At 39.1% G+C, this 23,653-nt stretch overlaps 1 protein-coding gene across 1 annotated transcript in view; it reads left to right on the top strand.

Annotated features, from left to right (window-relative positions):
* Positions 1-4,922: 4,922 nt before the first annotated feature.
* Positions 4,923-23,653, top strand: part of LOC136871142 (keratin-associated protein 19-2) — a 44,145-nt gene continuing 25,414 nt past the window's right edge. Inside the window, exons 1-2 of the mRNA XM_067144962.2 lie at positions 4,923-4,960; positions 22,816-22,936. Of these exons, the coding sequence (XP_067001063.2) occupies positions 4,943-4,960; positions 22,816-22,936 (139 nt within the window). The 5' untranslated portion in view covers positions 4,923-4,942. The remainder of the gene's footprint in view (positions 4,961-22,815; positions 22,937-23,653) is intronic.

Genomic DNA, 23,653 nt, shown 5'->3' with positions numbered 1-23,653 from the left:
AGGAGGGAATCAAACCCCCCTCTACTCAGTTGACCTCCCGAGGCTGAGTGGACCCCGTTCCAGTCCTCGAACCACTTTTCAAATTTCGTGGCAGAGCCGGGAATCGAACCCGGGCCTCCGGGGGTGGCAGCTAATGACACTAACCACTACACCACAGAGGCGGACTCATGTTACTCCTGTGTAGTATATTGATGAGGGAAAGGCTGAAATATTTCTGCTCTTTGGTGAACAGAAAATAGACTTAGTTGATTGTCAATATTTGCATGGATGACGTAAACGAGTAGTGTGATTGCTGCCTAGGAGACTGATTACCTCGGATCGAGTTAGGGTGTTTCAGTCACCTTGAAAGAGAATACCATAATATATTCGAAACGTCGGCAAACTGTACGGAATTACATAAAACAACAGTGCGGTTCAACCCGGAGGAAGAGCTAAATGCAAGATTGGATCTTTTCGGCGACGCCAGGATGAGAAATGACTAGGCTTTGGAAGGTAACGACCGTGCCCTTAATTAAGGTATAACCCCACAATTTGCTTGGTGTGAAAATAGGAAACCAATGCAAACTATCTGCAGAGCTTCCGACGGTAGGATTCGAACCAATCATCTCCCGAATGCAAGTCACAGCTACGCGACATTTACGCCACAACTAACTCGCTCGGTGCTTGTCAATTTAAACGTTCCCTTTAACTCTGCCAGCAGGCTGAAATACCAGAATTGTATTGGGTGACTTATTGCTGAGTTTTAATTAATTTTGTCGAGTAAACACCATATGTGTCACGAGAGATATTTTACATTGCAATATTGTGTGCCGAATGGAGTTTTCAAGTCCGACTTCCACAGCTGGATTTGAATGCGCTCTTCTCGGATCCGGCTGCCGACACTATCACTGGTCAACAGAGGGAGTAAGAAAAAATTGTACTATTTCCCTAAACTTAGTACATTAGGAGAGTGGAAGATACTATGCCGCATGAGAACATGAGGAAAAAACTGAACAAGCAGCTAAACATACTAATGAAATAATTATCAATCAATGAAATGAAATAGCGTATGGCTTTTAGTGCCGGGAGTGTCCGAGGACAAGTTCGGCTCGCCAGATACCGGTCTTTTGATTTGACTCCCGTAGGCGACCTGCGCATCTGATGAGGATGAAATGATGATGAAGACTACACATACACCCAGCCTCCGTGTCAGCGAAATTAACCAATGATGGTTAAAATTCCCGATCCTGCCGGGACCCCTGTGACCAAAGGCCAGCACGCTAACCATTTACCCATAGAACCGGACTATCAATCAATAACCGCGTACGACTGACCAAAAAGATCTTCAGAAACATCATGTGATTAAAGGTGACCTCGTAGTGGGTAGAAGAGCCAAGAGGGACACGGAAGAATTTGGTATTTCACTAGAGATGATCCACAATAGAGGAAAGTTCAGAAGAGAAGTCGACAGTCTAAAATAATTAGAGACCGGGCGAGTTGGCCGTGCGGTTAAGGGCGCGCAGCTGTGAGCTTGCATTCGGGAGATAATGGGTTCGAATCCCAGCCCTGAAGATGTTTTTCCGTGGTTTCCCATATTTACACCAGGCAAATACTGGGGCTGTACCTTAATTAAGTCTACGGCCGCCTCCTTCCCACTCCTACCCCTTTCCTCTCCCATCGTCGCCATAAGACCTGTCTGTGTCGGTGCGACGTAAAGCCACTAAGAAAGATGAGAAGTGAAGGAATGAAGAGGTTTTGAGAAGAGAAGAAAGGACAAGAAGACTTCAGATCTATGCGGTCCATATTTGGCCAAATTCGGAAGAAAAAGAAACCCTTATATTATTGTAAGTTTAGCTATAAGATGTTTACACGAACCTGAGTCGAACAGGACTTGTTCATATGTGGCCACCCTAGCAGCAGACACTGCACTAGTGTATGAGCCCTAAGAATACGACGAGGATCGTTGAGTTAATACGCCTACACATCATATTGTTCAAGGAGAAAAGAGCATATCTTATGATTCCATTGTTAAAAATCGTAAACATGAATGTTTATGTTATGGGTGGCGGAACTGGCTTAATTTAATGTTTATGTTAACGAAGAACGAACAATGATTTAATAACCTTACGAAACTCAATGTTATTCCAGAATTTTTCTTGAAAATTTGTGCCAATATAAACTGTCACAGATCACTCCTACCAAAATTTGGGGACATTCGTACTTTTTTTAAATGTACATTATTTCTAGTATTCTCTCCATACAGTTTCAATCTTAGATGATGTTAAAATGCTACGATATATCTTTTGTGTTTAGGTAGTAGATTAATGTTGCATTGACACTAGTAGTTTTCCTGATAAGGGATGGGGTAGGGCTAGGACTGGAATGAATGTCACTTTGCTCTTAAGTAAAGTACAACCCTGGTTTTTGCTTGATAATCGAATGGAATACGGCGAAGAGCTATTTTCACGACTACGACGCAACGGTGGGATAAAAACATTGCATCTCCCCAGTTCAAGTTCACAGGTATACGGCCCGTAGCCATCTAGTGTGAGTGGGATGTGAAGAAATAAGAGAGAATTTAGGAAATAACTGAGCGACAATTTTTACACAGGTTGTAGACACAGAACAGCTTTTTGAAATGGTCAATATAGCTCGTGACATTCGATTCTCTTCTCCTTTCTTATATTCATATCTCCCACCGTAAAAAGAATTTAACTCATTCTGAAACAATTCATTCTAAAATATCACAGAATAATTGAAGAGCTGTAAGCCTCCGAGGCTCAGTCCGCAGCGCGTCGGCCTATCACCGCTGGGTTCCGTGGTTCAAATCCCAGTAACTCCATGTGTGATGTGTGCTGGACAAAGCGGAGGCGGGATAGGTTTTCCTACGGGTGCTCCGTTTTTCCCTGTCATCTTTCATTCCAGCAACAGTCTTCACTATCATTTCATTTCATCAGTCATTAATCATTGGCCCAGAGGAGTGCGACAGGCTTCGGCAGGCGGCACAATTCCTATCCTCGTCGCTATATGGGGGCTCCATTCATTCCATCCCTGACCCGGTCAATGACTGCAAAACGGTTGTAGGTTTTCATTTTCAATTGAAAACCTCTCGGAATAAGGATGTAAGCAACAAATCAGTAATATTACAGGAGAGAAAATTTATTTTCGTGGTTTATTTCATGGTATACACTACTTGAACCAATTGCATATGCAAGTTTACAAATTAGTTCATTTATTAAAAATATTTTATTGTTATAACTTAAGGTTTAAAAAAATATGTATGAACTGCACGTGATGCAATGGGAAATAAGCTGCAGGTAGGTCATACATTTGTATTTAACGGAAGAGAAATCCTGTACATGCACTTGAAACACAAATGATAGAAAATAATATTAGTGTAATATGCACCAATACAAGCCCTGTCCACCATATTGACAGATGTTCCATCTTACTCCACGGAGGACGAAGTTCTTCTGGTTGTGTAGTTCGAATAAGTTATAAGACATAAGATGACACTACAGCATAAAGGCGTGGTAATAGACCTTGTTTCCACTGAAATACAAATAATTTTTCAAACATTTCTGGTTACATCCTTATTCCTGGCAGGTCTTCAGGTGAAGAATCAGCGCTAGAGGTAGATGCCTTACAAATAATAAATTTCGTGAAATAATATGTAATTACTTGTGTTCAGGGCCAGGATTTTGATGACCTAAAATGTTAAAAATGATCTATAAAATGATGGCTAAAATCCAGTAAAATGATCCGAAAATGACATAAATCTTAAAGAAAATTTTATAATCGATTTGCTAATCGAGCTGGTATAGCCTATAGACATTATAGGATAATAAGCTTTTGGTCTTTTGCTGTATCAAGAAAAGAAGGCGAAATGCTTTATATTTCACAGAGAACATTGCTCCACGTCTTCTAAAGAAAATCTCGACTGTTCACGTGCAAGACTTCCCCAATTGGAGGTGACTCTCCTAGAATGTGGACATTTCCAAGAAGTGGAACAAACTTTCTTTAGTACCTAGATTGACAAAGCGTTGTGAAGATCATCAAGTCTCCGTATCCTTCCTCACTGAAAGTTGCGATAATATCCAATACTAATGCATAAATGCTTCAAAATCCTCAAACATGCAAGAAAATGACACAAAAAATGCCATAAAATGACAAAATAATGACGCTTAATTTTAGAAAATGACCTAAAAATATAAAATAACAAAAATGACTTAGTAAATTAGTACTTCTATAATGTGTGAACTATGATCAGGATTTCTGTACAAGTTAAAAATCTCTGTTATGGAGCAATTAAAAGATGACATATCATCAAAATCTTAGCACTGCTTATATTTCACACTATGACGATTTGACGTCTTTCCACCCCTCATAAGTATATGGAAAATTACACTTAATGATCGCTCAATTAATTGGAAGCAACACTGGGCTCAGCTCGGAACCCTCAATGAAGAACTGATAAAATTGCTATTCATTCCTCTGTGCTTACTGATTGACTTATTAGCATAAACATGAGCCATTAAAGAGCGCGGCAGGTCACTGCGGTGTGGCCTACAACTCCTACACCTTTGATCATCCCACATTCTCCGTGTACAGATAACAATGAAAGCCCGTTACGCTTTTGGGTCACGCTCAAAGAGATGCAAATAGAAACAAACGACAATAAATGACTGCAAGTACCAGAGGAAAGTGAAAGAAAAACGGAAGTGAGCGTTTATTTGTGCGTTTCCTGTAATCTTAAGGTCGAGTTGAGTTCTTGAAATTCTTTTGTTTTCTGAGCTGAGTGTGAGCGAGAATACTGGGCGGGTTGACATGCGCACAACACAACAACGCATTGTTACGTCATATGATCGCATGGGAATACTATCTCGGGGCTAGCTTCGAGTATATATAAGAAAAGGCAGGTGGCACTGAACCGGTAAGAGAGAGTCAGTTCTTCATTACGAACATGAGGTGTCCTCAGCAGGTAAGTTCTGTGACTAGTGATGCTGGAACACGAAAGGAAAATTTTTCATATTTGATAGCTTTCTTGAACTAGACCAGATGTATACATTTTCCTCTGGATAATATAAATCTCCCTCGGTAGATTAGAGGTAGAGTTTCGGTTTCTGGGTCCTAGGATTGTGGATTCAGACCCGGCAGACGTAGTCCGGATTTTGAATTCCATTCGCGACGTACGATGTCCGCATGTAGCAGATCTGGTGATACATTTGGTGTTTACTCAACAAAATTACTAAGTTAATTAAAACACAGCCAGAGCCCGCCCTTTCTTTTCTCTGCCATCTCCCAGAGTAAAATAGAACTTCGAAATTGCCGCGCAGTCAGCCTATATGGAATTAAATTGAAATGCTTGCACATGGTAGGTGAGGCCTTATATTTATTATTATTATTATTATTATTATTATTATTATTATTATTATTATTATTTTACAAATTGCTTTACGTCGCACCAACACAGCTAGGACTTATGGCGACGACTGGATAGGGGTGGGACGAAACGGGCGTGACCTTAATTAAAGTGCAGCCCCAGCAATTGGCCGGTGTGAAAATGGGAAACCACGGAAAAAGACTTTCAGGGCTGTCGGCAGTGGGGTTCGAATCCAATATATCCCGAATACAAGGTCACTGCTACGAGCTCCTAACCTCACGACCAACTCGCTCGGTATTATTATTATTATTATTATTATTATTATTATTATTATTATTATTATTATTAAGATAATAGAAGTCGCATTCCAACACTCCGTTATATTTGAGGACGTGAGTGGCATCGTCACTAGCTTCTCACGAAAGTGGCCTCGGTTCAAATCCCGGCCAATACTTGTGGGAACTTTGAAATGAAGAGTTACAACCCTTTGGTTTGGACTTAACGTAAAACTGAAGACCCCGCATAACCTGAGTCCTGAAATGCTGTTCTTTTAATTGAAGACGAAGTGTATAGGTAAAGAAGATAATTCCATCTGACTTTTGGTTTGTGTAGCTTCTGTGATCGAGTGTAGAAGACTTATAATAGAACCGTAGGCCTATTATTTGTCCGGCACCATAAGCTAGGGTTATTATTATTATTTAATAGGACAAATAACAAATTATACTATCAATAGCCCTATATAAACTACTAACTTTATTCAATGTGGAATATGTTCGGGGATAAACTTTTATGCACGGTGTGTGTGTGTGTGTGTGTGTGTGTGTGTGTGTGTGTGTGAGTGTGTGAGTGTGCGTACAGATCACGAAAACCAAGCAATACGATTGAAGATACTGTCACGCTGACCACGTGTAACTCCAATATCTGCAGGCCATCTGCCTGGGCAGCAGTTGTCTTGCCAGTTCAAGGCCGTAATGTGCTGTTACGCGAGAGGTTTGTTTGTTTTATAGTGAATGCGCATTTAGTACTTGGAAATTCGTCCATTCTTTTATTGTTAATACTACTGTTATTTGCGTTACGTACCACTAACTACATTTTACGTTTTTGGTAGACGCTGAGGTGCCGGAATTTATTCCTGCAGGAGTTCTTTTATGTGTCTGTAAATCTACCGACATGAAGCTGAAGTATTTGAGCACCTTCAAATACCACCGAACTGAGCCGGGATCGAACCTGCCAAGTTGGGGTCAGAAGGCCAGCGCCTCAACCGTCTCTTGTTTTTTATTTTTTTAGTCAGAACATTATATCCGTTGTGACTAAATAATTCATTATTATAAATTTGAATAACATTTCCGTTAAATCAGTTAGCGTATCAAACACTTCGTTCTTGAAAAATACTAGACTCTGCAGGTAATTGGAACAATATATATTCTTAGACCGCTAATATTGCAGCTCAGATTCTAATTGGTAATAAAATAATCAAGTTTGACTACGGCTGTGATTTCCTTAATTTTAACGCAAGAGCTGTTTTACACAAACACATAATTGGCAACTTGAATATTCCCTTAGCTTTTAGGGCACTGCAGTAAAGCTTCTCAGCTATAAAGTTTTCACGTTCCTGTCTTCGAAGCGAATATTAAGTAGGGTTTCTAGATGCTTATAATTAAATTAAATCGTAAAAAAAGCAATTTAATTTGCAAGTGTCCAATTCTCGAAATTCGTTATCTCTTCATACTTAGAACGTGTTTGTAAATGCACTGCTGTTTAATTAAATGAATACTGCTCCTAAGATTGAGCTTGGAATATCTCGATGGAAATCTCTCGCGGTACGAGATGAATACTTGAAAGCAATTTTGCACATTATTTAGTATGAAGAAGATATCAGTTTCAATATTGCATTCCAAGGCTGCTAGGAGATGTTTTATGTCGACCTACTCAAGCCACTGGTAAAGATATCGCAACACCACAGTAAAAAAATTATTTACTAGCGTGTAAGCCTGCCTTCGACAGAAAAACTTAGTATGTAAAATGTAATTGGAAGGTTGAAATGAACATGCCAATATATTTTAGGAACAAAAGTTACACTTCTCATGTTACGTACACATCAATTGTGTATAATTGCAACAGGAATTATAAAATTTCCTCATTAAGCATACTGAAAACAGGAATTAATTGTACTTTGACGTTTATGGATGTGCGAAAAATTGAGAAACTGCATTGGCTTATAGTTACCCATGGGTAAACACTGGAGTGAAGAGATTCATCCCAAATCTATGTAAATTTCTGTAAAGTTTGTCCCTGTGCCTTGTTGCCTATGACAGAGAAGGCTAAATTTAGAGAAAATTGCCCCCGCTTAAGAATCTTCGGTATGTCAACATTTCCAAATCTATTCCAGGCATAATACAGTTTTTCCTGAAGATGAATCCATCAGAATTTCTGCAAGAACAACATTTTATCTAGCTTTACCACAGTCAAACCCGTCCCGCTCACCGAGCGAAGTGGCCGTGCGGTTAGGGTCGCGCAGCTGTGAGCTTGCATTCGGGGGATATTGGGTTCGAACCCCACCGTCGGCAGTCTTGAAGGTGGTTTCCCGTGGTTTCCCATTTTGCTATTTGCTATTTGTTTTATGTCGCACCGACACAGAAAGGTCTTACGGCGACGATGGAATAGGAAAGGCCTAGGAATGGGAAGGAAGCAGCCGTGACCTTAATTAAGGCACATCCCCAGCATTTGCCCAGTGTGAAAATGGGAAACCACGGAAAACCATATTCAGAGCTACCGACAGTGGGGTTCGAACCCACTATCTCCCGGATTCAAGTTCACAGCTGCGCGCCCCTAAACTCACGGCCAACTCACCCGGTGGATTCCCATTTTCTCACCAGGCAATTGCTGGGGCTGTGCTTTAATTAAGTCCACGTCAACTTCCTTTTAACTCCTAGGCTTTTCCTATTCCATCGTCGCCATAAGACCTATCTATGCCGGTGCGAAGTCAAGCACATTGTAAAAAATAAAACTCTGCCCGCCATTTATATGTAGATTTCTGATTTCTTCCCTAAGTCCGTACCTTCGTTTTTGTTGCAACTACTTTCAACATCTCAGTAAACTCAAATAATAATACTGAATGCTTGTATTTACTTTACGTGTAGTAACTTTTTCAATAACAGACCGGTCTATATTATTGTTGCCCAAACAATATGGCGGTCATGCGTGTCCGTTGGCTTCAATTCTGGCTGAACATTAGTGAGGTGTTCTGCCGTATCTTATTCTAATATGGTGACGGAAACATATCTTGGCCTCAGCGAGCGAAAGCATTGCGGTATTTGTTTCTGTCTCTCTGTTATTCTGTGTTCGTTGGCAATCACCTACAGCCAAGCTTCAGACACGTAATTTTCTTAAAAAGTACCAAATTCCTGCTTGTGAGATTTTCGTTGTATTTTTGTTGTAAAAGGGAGACAACCACATCCATCTGGTGCGAATTTCAGTTGTTGTAACATTCTCGTTTTTTCATAACCGCTGTGAATGACGGACGGAATAGGGATTTTATATATTAGCTTTGTTCGTAGTACAGTCTGAAACTGTTGCCAACTGTCAGACGCATGCTCACATTCAAATTTGCGTTCGTAGTAGCGATTATCAGAGTTGCTGACTATTAATGTGTTGTTCGTACAAGGTTTTCGAACTGCTGGAAACCGTCAGCCAACCGCTGGGACAGTTTCTGATCCTGGACGAAAACTCTTTCAGTCAGCGAGTCAGAATTTACCATCTATGTATGTTTCGTAACTTACCTGAGAATTAGGCCTACTTCACGGCCGTGATTATTTGCTCAAGTAACCTGCAAAATAAGTAACATTTACCAAATATAAAAAGATAACCCCAGTTCTGTATTTATGTCTAAATAAGGGCCGGTATTATAATGAAGGTTTAAACTGTAGATTGAGTTAAACTGTAACTTGAGTTAAACCGATGTTGAGTCTTATAATGGCCGGCTTAAGTTAAACTGAGGTGAAGGAGGAAATATACGATCTTGGTAGCAGTGACTTGCAAAAAAAGATGACTACCGATAATGTTTTGTTTACTTCTTGTAGGTAAAATGGCGGATAAAAACAATAAACGTTGTCCTAATTGTACTTGTAAGGAAACAGAATTGCTTGTGCAATCAGTAAAGAAATATTTATATAGAACGTGAAACAGTGGCCTTATGAATTCCTCCGAAATCTCCCATTGTAATAAACATACTACCGGAGGCATAAAACCGCAATGCTATTAGTAGCTGACTAAAGGGTTCTACAGCATGATTTCTGATATCGATGGAAATTAATTTATTTTCTAAAATTTACATTTTTGACATTCAAACAGTTCAAAAAGTCATTTTTACATTCTTACCTTTTCGTTGCATGTTTTATTCTAGCACCAATTATCTGAAACAAGGTTATGACGGTCTGCTTCGTAAGCCTAAACCTATTTTAAAACTATTTCATTCCATACATGAAAGTGACGTGCCCTTGATCGAAAAACTCGTGGTGTCCGTGGTCGTTCAATAATTTGAACCACTTCATCATCGCTTAGTATTTCTTCAAACAACTCAAAAATATCTTCCAGATCCATTCGTTCCCCTATGTTGTAAGGTTATGTATTCTTAAACTTTAGTTTAAACGGTAGATGAGTGGCAGTAAAATTAATCTCTAGTTAAAGTTAAGATTAAGTTTTATAATACGCGACTAACAGATAAACCGAAGTTTAAACTGAACCCACAGTTTAAACCTCTATTATAATACCGGCTCTAAGTAGTAAGTTAAGTACATACATATTTCATATTACCATCCATTTTTAAACTTGAAGTTAAGAATAAAATCCTAATTAATTTCTGAAGCTCACAGAGTACAAAACACGTTGGTTCAAAACAGTTGACGTCCAACCACTTTCGTTCTTAGAGAAAATTTAGCTCGTCACGTTTCAAACTAGTTGCCAACCGCGCATGCGCATATGGACGATAAATCGAACTATCACGGATTTCTTCTGCGAACAAACTTTTAGAGATTTGCATCCATGACCGGAATACTTCTTCAGTTACAGTAGACGGTGACAGAATATTCTCTAATACGTAATATTTACAAATATAATGGTGGTAATAATAATTACAACAAGCAACAATAAGAACAAAGTTAAAACTGTAAGCCTGGCTGAGTAGCTCGGACGGTAAAGCGCTGGCTTTCTGAGCCCGACTTGGCGGTGCTCAAATACGTCAGCCTCGTGTCGGTAGACTTACTGGTACATAAAAGAACTCCTGAGGGACTAAATTCTGGCACCTCGGCGTCTCCGAAAACCGTAAAAATAGTTAGTGGAACGTAAGAACTAATAACATTATTATTTAACTATAAACATCTATGAAACTACGTGGTGTACAAGTCCTTAACAACTAATTCCTTTTGGAAGTTGTACAGATTTTCGAATTTTAATAATAATAATAATAATAATAATAATAATAATAATAATAATAATAATAATAATATAAACTCAAAGAAATTTGGTCGGAATAAGCTTCAAGCTGTCCTATTCATAATGTCAAAATAAGGCTATGCATATGGCCATTACATTAAGATGCCATCCTATCAATCGAACATATGCAGTAATCTTTATGTATTATGTAACCATGGAAATTATCATCTTAATTTTTATGTGATATGACAGACGGAAAACTGAGTTAGGAATAATTCCCCATTTATTGAATCTCAAATCTATTGTGTGACGTTTGCAGAATATCTCACTATCTCTTTAAATCTTTCTATCTTTTTAAAATCGTAAACATAAATATGAAATACTGGTTTAAGAAGAGATTCCTTTCATACATTCTACTTGATTTAATATGTCCGTAAGATTCGTTTCTCTTCGCGCAGATGCTGTCTTGAAATGAAACAATATGTCAGTTGTCAGATGACTCATGTATTTTTCAGCACTCTAATGACCAATTAGATGGAGGAAAGGAGACGCAATATCTTTTTACAGTGTCTAAGGGAAGTTATAATGAACAATTAAAATGAGCTCTCTGACGCTGCGCTTTTTAAAATCGTAAACATAAATATGGAAGTTTGCAGCTCCTCTGTTCATTTCACCGCGGTGCTGGTGGCGGTGGTGTTGAATACGGTTTTAAGTGGGACACAGTTCCGGCACCTCTTTTTCTCTGAAAACCCTAAAAGTAGTTAGTGGGACGTAAAACTAATCATACGAATACCGTTTTAACGAGAATGCCAATCATAGAGGAAAGGGGAAGGGAAGTACCGAACTGGTCCGACGGTCAAAATATTCCAAGGATATTTTTCTTTCATAGCGAAAAGGTCGCGGTTGAACTGTTTCCACGGATAGTTGGCAAGCGACAACTGACTCATTTCACTAGACTCAGTGTCGGTTCTCAGACAGTTTCAGTTCAGAATAGTCCTACCAGAGGTGTACAATTGTTTCCATGTTAAGTGGCCGGGGCTTGAAGTCAGTCGTTTTTGAGGGATTTAAATATTCAAAAGGTGACAAGACACAATCAGGTGGAAAGTGGCGATCCTAATCTAAGCTAAGCTAAGCTAACCTAACGTAGCCTAGCCTAGCCTAACCTAACCTAACCTAGTTGAGCCAAAGGGCCACTGCATATATACGTTGACGAGGCCGAAAGGCCGCTACATATATTTACTATATTGTCCTGTGTAGTTTTATTGGGGCAGTTGGTATAATTCAGATGGAACGATGAGGCTTCTTCGATCCAAGGAAGAAGTTATAAGTTGACAAGGCCGACAGGCCAATACATATATTTACCATATTGTCCTGTGAAATTTTAATAATAACAATAATAATAATAATAATGTTATTTGCTTTACGTCCCTCTAACTACTCTTTTACGGTTTTCGGAGACACCGAGGTGCCGGAATTTAGTCCCGCAGGAGTTCTTTTACGTGCCAGTAAATCTACCGACACAAGGCTGACGTACTTGAGCACCTTCAAATACCACCGGACTGAGCCAGGATCGAACCTGCCAAGTTGGGGTCAGAAGGCTAGAGCCTTAACCGTCTGAGCCACTCAGCCCGGCTGTGAAATTTTATTGGAACAGTTGGTATAGTATATGAGCGGACGATAAGGCTTCTTCGATCCTTGGTTTTGATATTTTAGCGTCGGACCATCGGACCAGTTCAAGCCCATCCCATGTGCTAACCGTCGGACCAGTTCGACCTCACCCCCTGTGCTAACCGTTGGACCAGTTCGACCCCATTCCCTGTGCTAACCGTCAGACCAGTTCAACCTCACCCCCCTCCCCTCCGGATGCAAGCTCACAGCTGCGCGCCCCTTACCGCACGGCCAACTCGCCCGGTACGAGTAAAATGATGGGAAAGTTTACAAAAATACAATTCAGTAAGTAAGCCATTGGTTAATTGAATATATGTGGATGTTGTAGTATTAAACTTCGTTCCTATTTCTCTATGCTTGGTATTTATTTTATATCTAACGTTGTTAAGAGAAAATGTGACCCGTTGCGCGGAAAGAGACCCAAAGTCAGCAACGAAACATTTTACAGCAGGGCTGAACAAAACACTCTGCGGTGTAAAAGTTGCATTTCTATGTTTTGACGAGATGTGTTATCTGAGGGTCTTTTTAACAAAATAAGTTACGCAGCAGTTCGTGTATTCACCACTCGATGCCGTGAAAACTTTGTACAGTTGGTAATAAAATTAGTGAAAGCGGTGAGTGCGTTTTTCTCATTATATAAAGCAAAGTCACCTCCGTACAGGTCATGAAGGCCCTTGGAGAAGTGGAAGGTAAAGGCTTCCACCATTGTTAACCTCGGCACGTGATGGGGTAGAATGGTTAGCTCTACGCCCGGCCGCCTTTGCACCCAGGAATTAACCTGGTACTCATTTTTGGTGTAGGCTGAGTGAACCTTAGGGCATATGCACCTCCGGAAGTGGAAATGAAATGAAATGAAATGAAATGGCGTATGGCTTTTAGTGCCGGGAATTGGTAATAGAAAGGAAATTGAGAACTATCAAAATGAGCCGGTTTGACTGGCTTTTTGAGTCTAAGTTGGCGGGTTTTTATCCCGGGTCGGTGAGACTTGAATTTGCTCACATACGCCAGCCTCATGTCGGGTAGATCTACCGACACGTACAGGAACTTCTCAAAGACAACATTGCGGCACACCAGCGTCTCTGAAGACTGTAAGGAATGTACAGTGGAATGCAAAATCATCATTATTTTATTTTAATTATTTATTATTAAAACGTTATCATAACTTTCCTTTATTTACTTTTGTTTGTTGTGCTGGTGGTCTAATGCCGCACTAACACATCGAAGGTTTTCGGCGACGCAAGAAGGGGAAAGGGCAAGGACTGGGAAGGTAGGGGCTATGGCCTTAATTAAGGTACAGCCCCACCATTTGCCTCGTGTTACCGACGATCGAATTCGAACCCATCTTTCGAAAGCAAGCTCACCGTACGGTCAACGTTTTACAACTTATTCTTGAACTTAAATATGAAAGTCTGACTATTCGATTTCCATAAGTTACTAGAACTGAAAAGAGTTTAGTAATTTTTTGCTATTTGCTTTAAGTCGCACTGACACAGATAGGTCTTATGGCAACGATGAGATAGGAAAGGCCTAGGAATGGGAAGGAATCGGCCGTGGCCTTAATTAAGGTACATCTCCAGCATTTGCCTGGTGTGAAAATGGAAAACCTCGGAAAACTATCTCCATGGTTACCAACAGTGGGGGTTCAAACCCACTATCTCCCGGATGCGAGCTCACAGCTGCGCTCCTTAACCGCACGGCCAACTCGCCCGGTGAGTTGAATTTTACCTAACTTCCACATTCATAACTAACGAATCCTATATATTAAAAAGTTTCTTGACATTCCTTCTACCTGCAGACTTTGAAACTTTCCTTGTGTAGAGCCTCCTTGCCTTGTTCGATACTTTGTGGAACGTTGGTCCTTGTTATAAAATGTAATGAAAAACATTACAAGTAAGTTGATGGATCCTACAAGGTATTGTGAAATTTGATGATTCAAGATGTGATAATCTCAATCCATGAATTCTTGTAAGCTTATGCTATTGAATAAACAGGAGATAAAAAGGATATTATCGTATTATGGTGGTGACAGAGAAATTTCAGATGGGCCAAATGATATCTGGGGTCTAAAGAGCAAGACTGCACTGCGGTATAGAGAGGTTGTTTAATTAAATCCTACGGTCTGGCGGTAGCTTGCCTGCTTCCCATTTAGAGGCACCGTGTTCTGTTTCCGGCCAGATCAGACTACGCGATTAGAATTGGAGTTAGTGGCCCTGGTCACCTAGTAATCTGCAGGTCCTTGGTCTGAGTAGCGATTATTTGGTAGTTTGTAGCACCATGGAGTTTGTTATAAAACAGAATAGTATATAATTCAATTTACGAAAAATACAGTGATTGGGTAACATAGCATAAAATCCTTCTTACACGCAAGTTGAAGTAAAGGAGGTAGGGATCACATGTGAATGATAAACAGCTTTTGTACCATAGAAGATCGAATATATCTTAATAGTAGGAGTGTCAAATTTTCCCCATAGGTCTAAGCAAACTATCATAATGATTAATAAAAAATATGCTTGGAAACACTATCAATATTAGCAGATAAAAGGTCTTAAAAATCATATTAACCATAGGAGGGACTCGGCTAAATCTGCAATTTTAAGTCAAAAGTGAAATTATAACCCATTTTGAGAATGATTGCCTTACTTATGTTATATTTATTTAGTTATTCAAAAGGATATTATATTTTTCAGTTAATTTAATTTTAATTGTAATGCCTAGGTTACATACACAGCTGTCTGTGTAGTTCCACACTATGATATGGCTAATCCTGCCGCATTCCGTTAATTCATTGTCGATAACATTGCAAATAATTACAACCCGGCTTTTTAGGCAATGAAGAAAAATGAAATGGCGTACGGCTTTTAGTGCCGGGAGTGTTCGAGGACAAGTTCGGCTCGCCAAGTGCAGGTCTTTCGATTTCCTTCTTAGGCGACCTGCGCGTCGTGATGGGCAATGATATCATAGAATACAAACTTATTTGGTTAGTAGGAAGTGTCGACTAGCCCTCTATTCGGTTATGAAGTGGGAGTCACGTAAATTCTAGTGGTTCTAATGGGCCGTTCACCTAATGTTTATGCAAATCTCACAGCTTAACCGTTGTGCGGGCTAGTGTATACGTAAATTTTCATTATACAACCTATTGCTAGTTTAAACTCCACGCTCTTGAAAGTAGTAGTAAATATTCTAGAAGTACTCACGTTAAATCTCTTTCACAAACACGCCCGATGAAACAATAGCGCCACCATCATTAGGTACTAAAATGACATGCCGCTTGGCTAACAATTAGTGTAACTCCGGACACCTAAGAGAGAGCACGTCGTGTGAGATGTCGCTTGATTCATTTCATTGATTTATTCTGCAAGAATGGTGCAAAACAAATCAAATAGTGGACTTTGATAACATTGAGATGCAAGGAAGGGCGAAAGATTTCGCGACAGATGGACTTCAAATGACTTCAAAAATAATCGAAAACGAATTCGAGAATATGGAGCGTGTAAATGATGTGTAACTAAAAACATACATTATAAACTAAATTTATCCTGAATTATCCCTTACAGTTTCACTTCAGTGTTGATTATACGCATTTTCATTTGCGACTATATAATTATTCATACTGAAAGAGAGAATAGACTTATATAGAAACATTCATTTGACTTTTATACAGGTTCCTCAGCTAAAATATTTTTCTTTCAGCTATTTACTAGATATTGTAATGTTAATTTGTCTTCAAATCTCCCCAACTTGTCAGGTTCGTTCCTGTTTCAGTAGGGTGGTATTTAAAGGTTTTCAAATACTCCAGCCTCGTGTCGGTAGATTTACTGGCACGTACAAGAACTCCGTATAACAAGCACTCCCGCAGGACTAAATTCTGGCACATCGGCGTCTCCGAGTTTATGGGACGTATAGCAAATATTACGATTATTATTATTATTATTATAATTATTCAAACATCCCGAAAATGAGGTATTATTCACTTTACTCAGTTACTTTTAACTTCTTTCTTGACTTAGATGATCTTAAGTGGATTTTCATTATACTTGAATGATATCGGTAAAGTTATCAGAAATTATTTGTGGTTATGTTGAATGTGGAGCCAACGTACCATACTTAACCATTTTATAAATAAATAAATAAATAAATAAATAAATAAATAAATAAATAAATAAATAAATAAATAAATAATAAGCTGCGGATTGGTTCACTCAGAAGGACTTGGGTTCATTTACTCGTCAGAATGTTGAAAAATACTCCAGTCATACACTTCCTGGATAGTATTGCAACACAGTGGCTTGCTCAGGATACAGCAACCTTGGGCCAAAAGCGGCTGGCTAACCCATAAAAATTAGTACCAAAAGTATGAATAGAAGAAGGCTTTACATTGAATCCTCCAGAGATCTGTACGGAAATGCGTTTACTTTTCTTTTACAACAGTACACAAGGCGTATGTTTGTGATTTCTGTGTCTTCGTTTTTGCCAGTTTGTATAAAATGAAATCACTTCAAGTATTCAACTGATAAGTTTGTTTCCTTGAGCTGTAATGAAAAGGAATGTGCTCTTCTTAGGCCCTTTAAGCTATTCGTATACTAAATTATTAGAAACTTACTGTAGATTACAGTAGAGGAAAATTTACAGACCAAACAAAAATATGTGTAGTTTGAAATTTTTTTAATGGAACTGATATTTTGTAAAATTCACTTCGTCGTATTAATGTTTGACCCAAAAATGGGTCCATATCCCCATACTACGAATAGGAAATAAGAACTAAGGCTATTTTATTTCCAATTTTTCTCCCTGAGTGTAATATTAATTAGTAAACTTCAAACTTTAAAAACTATCATTGGCATAGTTTATTAAACACCGTGTCTTGATGTGATGTAGCCTATTCTTCTTGAAATGTTCTAAAAGATTGATGGAAAGGAGCATTAAATCCTTCAATTTTCCACGTCATGACGTTTTTGAAAAGGGTGCACTTTCCATTTAACACCCCACTAACCATACAACCTACACGGCTCGTCGGTGTAACCTTTTATGATTTCTCGCCCTGCAAGAAGTTTATGACACTTTCACTGCAGGGAACTGATGTTCTCTCGTATATCCCATATATTTCTATCTCACACTGCCAATGGTATAGCGTAGATATATGCAGTCCTTACGAGCAAACACCCACTTTGTCATATAAAAGCTGATCAGTTAATGCGCCGACTGGAAGCCGCGTCGGATTACTGCAGTCACACTTATTCTAGTCTCCGTACGAAAACATTTCACATAAAAATAGCTGCAGCATACTGGGAGGCCAAGTGATGGGCTGGAGTACGAGATGTAGAGTATTGGAAACGGCACGGTGGGTTCCTTTGTAGTAAACATCGCTTGAAGCCTGACCAAACGATTCGGGGGTAAGCTTTACGAAGACATTTCAATTCACATTCGAGTATATGGCCAAAGCGTTTTATTTGGACATAAAAATATCCTCCACCAAATCTGACAAGTTTCCTGTTACATTATGGTTGTTCACGCGCAGAGCTGATGTTGTCTTTAAGATACTGGAGACCCAAAAGTTGAGGATATGAAGAAAAAGAACTTTGACCTTTCAAATTACACACAAAGTATGTAAATACGAATTATCCACTTTTCATGTGGTACTTCGAAACACCATCAGTCATACACAAATTAAAGCAATACACAACGCAATAAGCAACATTTAATGGTCACAACTAACTTAAAAAGTCCTAGTTATCAAAGAGAACATAAAACATGGAACGCCTATAGAACTAACATTTTTATTGCAAGGAATACAAGGAAATAGGCACCACCTAGCAATGGGTTAATGTTTCGATACAAATCTCCATCGTGTTTCACACATCAGTATGAAAGACAGTTATGATTAAAGTCAGTCCTATTTTCTATTGTCATATTCATGAATCAAGACATCTAAAGATTCTAGTGCAATTATTAGATACTGCAGAGTACTGCCAAGACTCAGCATTACTGTTCCAACATTCTGTGATTTTATATAAGGTTGAATTCAAGACGGTGCTAGAAAGTACCACCAGGAGACAAAGGGTTAAGGGAGACTATACTTAAATTTATACTTTCTTTCATTGCAATACTATCTTCACGACATTTGACTAGTTGATTACTATGGGACTATTTAGGAAGCCTTCAAAGTTTGCAAAATTTCAATTTATGTTTTGAAATTACGATATTCTTAAAAAAGGTAGTAATTTTTCAAATGGACCAAGCACAGCGAATTTTTCTGTTATTTTTCTGAAAATTCTGAAGCCAAGTTACGGAGGTTAAATAAAATATAATGTATTACTTCTGGTTTCATTGCAATCCCTATATTTGTAACCATTTTAAAAATCAATAAATGGTATTGCATCATGAGAATTAAATTTCTTTTCATATTTTCACACAATATATTTCTGTAAGTTAGACATTATTACGAATTATTAATGCCATGAGAGTGCATATGAAGGCAATCGGATTAAAGCTGTTGCATAGGTACAATTTCTCATGTAGAAAATGTTACTTTGGAGTAACGTACATTCAAAATATTAAAAATTATTAGACACCTCATTAACATTAATTTCTAATTCAGAATTAAGACTACTGAAGTTAGGAGGATGATATACAGTACGTAATCGTTTCCGAATATTTTAATGATAATGTTTGCTTCTCCAGTTTTTCTGTACTCAGTCAATCTCCAGCAATTATGACAAAGTTAAATTATAGATTTCATCCTACTTCAAGCCCAAAAACTTTCAAAATCTGCGTCTTAACGGGATCTTTAGAAAATGGCCATACGCAAAGAAAAGGAATATGACAATATGCCCCAAGTTTTGAAGTATTATCTAGCACCAAAATACAATTTTTGCCTCTTCTTGGGCCATTTTTGGGTCAATATTTTCGTACGACCTCCTCCCCCTTATGAGGAGAAGCAACAACGGAAAATTTATAGGACAAGCAGCACTCGACCCCTACGACCTTCCTTGTCGAACGTACTGATTTTTTTGAATTGGGTTCGCCTTAGACAGCCCCAAAATGTCCGCCTTTCTAGCGTAATGGTCAGTGCTATTAGCTGCCGTCTTCATAGGCCTGGGTTTGATTTCCGGTAATGTGAGATATTTAAGATTAACAAGAGGGCTGGTACACGGCTAAATGGTATATGCAGCTCACCTACATTGGGGGGTGGGATGTGCCTTCAAAGAGCTGCACCACCTCGGGATGAGGTGCTCTTCTAGATTATTTTGATGTGTGCCTTTCAGAAACCACTTGACCTTCCTGCTCAATGCATAGCCTCCGTTGATGTTCACTGTGGCCAATGCCAAGCATTACATTTCAAATTGTGTAGGTGTTGAGGTCATTACACACGTTATTGTTAGAGCGCTCGCTACTCGCATGCCTAAAAATAAGTTTCCACCCTCTTACTGGCATGAACGACGTTTCTACACTGCGCCACCTTGTCAAGTTACAACGATTTCCTCCTAGATGCATTCCCTTTAGAGCAAGATATTTTTGTGCCTAGACATACCGCTATGTGACGATGTTGAAGGGGAGAAATGCTGACCCGCAGAATATGTATCACCTAGAACGAAAATTCGTTAATACAGGTCATGAAATACTGAACGTTAGATGACAGAAACTTTCTGGTCAGAGTTCTAAGCTGAAATATTATCACATAGCGGTTTTTCTAGGATCAACGACGATATTCAGCATTTGCACTACGCAATGAAAGAATGCAACTGGGTTTCTGCTTTTATTTATGTCCCTTAACTGTTATACCTTATAAGTGAGCTTTAAGTGTCTGAATTTCTTGGCACAAGGAGTTACTCAACATACCGAAGGTGAATGGCACAATATTTGTATATAGGCCTATACATTCTTAAATGAAAATGATCATCTGCTCCTGGAAACTGATAACTGGGTCGCAAGCATCGGCTGGAATATTCAAATGTACTTATCCTTCGTACACAAGGGAGCTTACTGTGGGCCCCAATTACAGTGCAATTGCACTGCTCATTGGACAACTGCCTTCCAAATACCCAACTTAAACGTACATTAAAATACCTCAAATCAAAAAGAATGATTTGTTACGCACCGTTAAGTACTTTACAAACAGATTCACAAACCAACTATTAATTCACACAAAATTACATATCATTAATGATCTTCAGCACATACAATACTTCACAATAATGGGTATGGAAAATATTTTCTGTTATGCTATGTAGTTCTTAGGTAATTCTGAAGCTGAACACAAAATCATCAAGAGGATTATTATGAACAGCACTACTGTACACACTGCACAGCCTATATAAAGGTGAGTTGTCACTTGATTTATCACATAATGCAGAGAACACGGAAATTGCGAAGAGATAGAAAGACCAGGTTATCAGCTGTAGTACATAAAGCTCTGTGGGTAATCGGAATGAGGAAGAATGTATTGCGTTAGCCATCTTAAAACGATTTTGTTCATAAATCGGTTGTAACATTCACTAATTTATCGATTCGATTTCTGAGTTAGTAAAGCAAATGCAATTTATTATATAATAAGAAAACTTACTTCAAACACATCAAAGGAACTGTATAATTCCTTTTTGTATTAAAAACTAATGAAAAGTAATATTTCTTTAACTTCAAGCTTAAATGAAAGTAAAACACATTTGTGACACTTGCCTTTCCCCTTTCACAGAGCATATATTTCCTGTGATTTTGAGAGTTGCTTAATGGACTGTGCAGAATAGTTCATAGGAACTTCTTTAAAGTATATCGAACAGAAACGTATGACTGTCAGAACTTTCAAAAGCAAGCTTGTACTTTTACGTGACTGTTGATGTCTTGATCATCGCTTCCAATGTTACGTGTATTCCAATCCACAAGGACGTGATATTTCATTTCAAAAAACCCGCATTCCCACATATATTGGCCGGGATTCAATTCGCAGCCCCCTTGGTGAGAAGCCAGTGGCTATACCTTTTCTATCTGACCTTTCACCATGAAACCAACATGAACTACCATACAACGGATATATTTAGTACTGGTGGTGATTGTTATTTTAAAGGGAAATGCAACGAAATAACCGTTCATTCTTAACTTTAATTAGAAGGGTTGAAATAAAAGGAATAAGTCCGACACTTCGAAGAAGGTTTTGCTAACGTTTTGCTGCGAAGCGCGTGTGAATGAGCGATTCCCTATGCCTTGCAAACCTTAAAAAATCGGGTTTGGAAGAGAACAAGAGCTGACCAAAAGTGGTTGGACAGGAAGCATGGTAGTAGGGAGCCTAGCACAAGCAAGTGGAAGTAGTGCCAGACTGATGTAGGGACTTATGGCCGCCTGATTGATGTCCCATGTTAGGAGCACCAGAGGAGTCACCTCTTTAAGGTGTCTCTTACGACAAGCAGAAGGTACCGTGTATGTTGAGTGCTCAGCCTAGAGGCTGGTTTGGACCTCAATAGCTCGGCTATCAGCAGTTAGAAGTGGCCCAGGCGCCACTGAAGAGGCGTACCAGGGAAATGAGGAGTGAGATAGTTTCCCGTTGCTTTTCTCACTGTGCAAGAAGTTGCTATTACATATCAATCTGCCAAGCCTACTGAAATGCCCGCACCCATCGACCCTATAAGCAACATTTTCACACCATTCATAGCAGGGACTGGCTGCATAAGGAATGGCATTACTAGCATCGCTCATACCTCATTCACTTTCATATTGTCAAACCCAAGGAGGAGACTGAGACAAGTGAATGAAAGTAACCAATTTGTTCTAACCACACCAGAAGACATAGTGCGTTGTAAACAATAGGCCTTGCCAGTAAAGACATAGAAGGTACCGTGGATGTATAAAATAATAATCACCACCAGAACTGTTTAACTGTCTACAGTATATTGACCGTGTGGTAATTAAATTAATACATTGATTTCACGGTGAACGCTCAGATAGGGACGGGGGACGCTGGCATAGATAGTAGAAAGAATATGATGTCATATCTTTTGTCTTTAAGAGTGGACACTTGGTAGCTGTGTGTAAGCAGTTACATGAATATTAGAAAGAAACGCAGTAAGAAGATGTAGCTGAATACCTAAGAGAAAGATACAAATGAATAGCAGTTCTACTTCAAAATGGTGAAGACTGAATCCATTCCTTGAATTCCTACTCTGTAAGAAGTTAGAAACTAAGTTTAATTAATAGTAGTGAACAATAATTGTTGGAGAATGTTGGAGATTATTGGAGATTTCCCGACTATTGAAGTTAGCAAACACATCTTCTGAGTTCCATCTCAAATCTGTTTATGAAATGAAGTGAATCGAATTCCATGGCATTTTACATTTATTTTACTGTACGTTATTGTGCTTCTGTTTCAGGTATTTGCTGTAGCAGTCATGGTAGCGCTGCTGACGCTTCCAACAGACGCCGAAGAGAAAATTGAAAATTCAAAAAATCAAGTTCCTTCCGACGATCTCAAGACATCTTCTAGTGGAAGACGTAAGTAAAAATTAGACAGTTGAATTCTTATTTGTTCGCGTCTGTGGTGTAGTGGTTAGTGTGATTAGCTACCACTCCCGGAGGCCCGGGTTCGATACCAGGTTCTTCCACGAAATTTGAAAAGTGGTACGTGGACTGGAACGGAGTCCACTCAGCCTCGGGATGTCAACTGAGTAGAGGTGGGTTCGATTCCTATCACAGCCATCCTCGAAGTGGTTTTCCGTGGTTTCCCACTTCTCCTCCAGGCAATCGCCGGGGTGGTACCTAACCTAAGGCCACGGCTGCTTCCATCCCTCTTCCTTGCCTGTCCTTTCCATGCTTCCCATCCCCCACAAGGCCCCTGTTCAGCATAGCAGGTGAGGACTCCTGGGCGAGATACTGGTCCTTATTCCCAGTTGTATCCCCGACCAAAAGTCTCACGCTCCAGGACACTGCCCTTTAGGTAGTAGATGTGGGATCCCTCACTGAGTACGAGGGAAAAGTCGACCCTGGATGGTAAACAGACTAAGAAAGAACGAAAAAAGAAAGAAGCAGAATTCATACTTAAAAAAGTTTTTTACCTTAAATTGCTATTCTCTTTCAAGGATTATCAGTCAGTGGACCTGTGATGACTAGATTCCGGTTTCTTATGAAATTACATATTCCATTCCTTTACTTGTAGACATATTTTTACATATTATGTGAGGAATGTAACATTTTTGTAAACATGTAGATATT

Source organism: Anabrus simplex, chromosome 1 (assembly GCF_040414725.1).
Source record: "Anabrus simplex isolate iqAnaSimp1 chromosome 1, ASM4041472v1, whole genome shotgun sequence".
In the NCBI taxonomy this organism is placed as follows: Eukaryota; Metazoa; Arthropoda; class Insecta; order Orthoptera; family Tettigoniidae; genus Anabrus; species Anabrus simplex.
The sequence above is the reverse complement of the archived record's forward strand: the minus strand, read 5'-3'. Positions and strand labels throughout refer to the sequence as shown.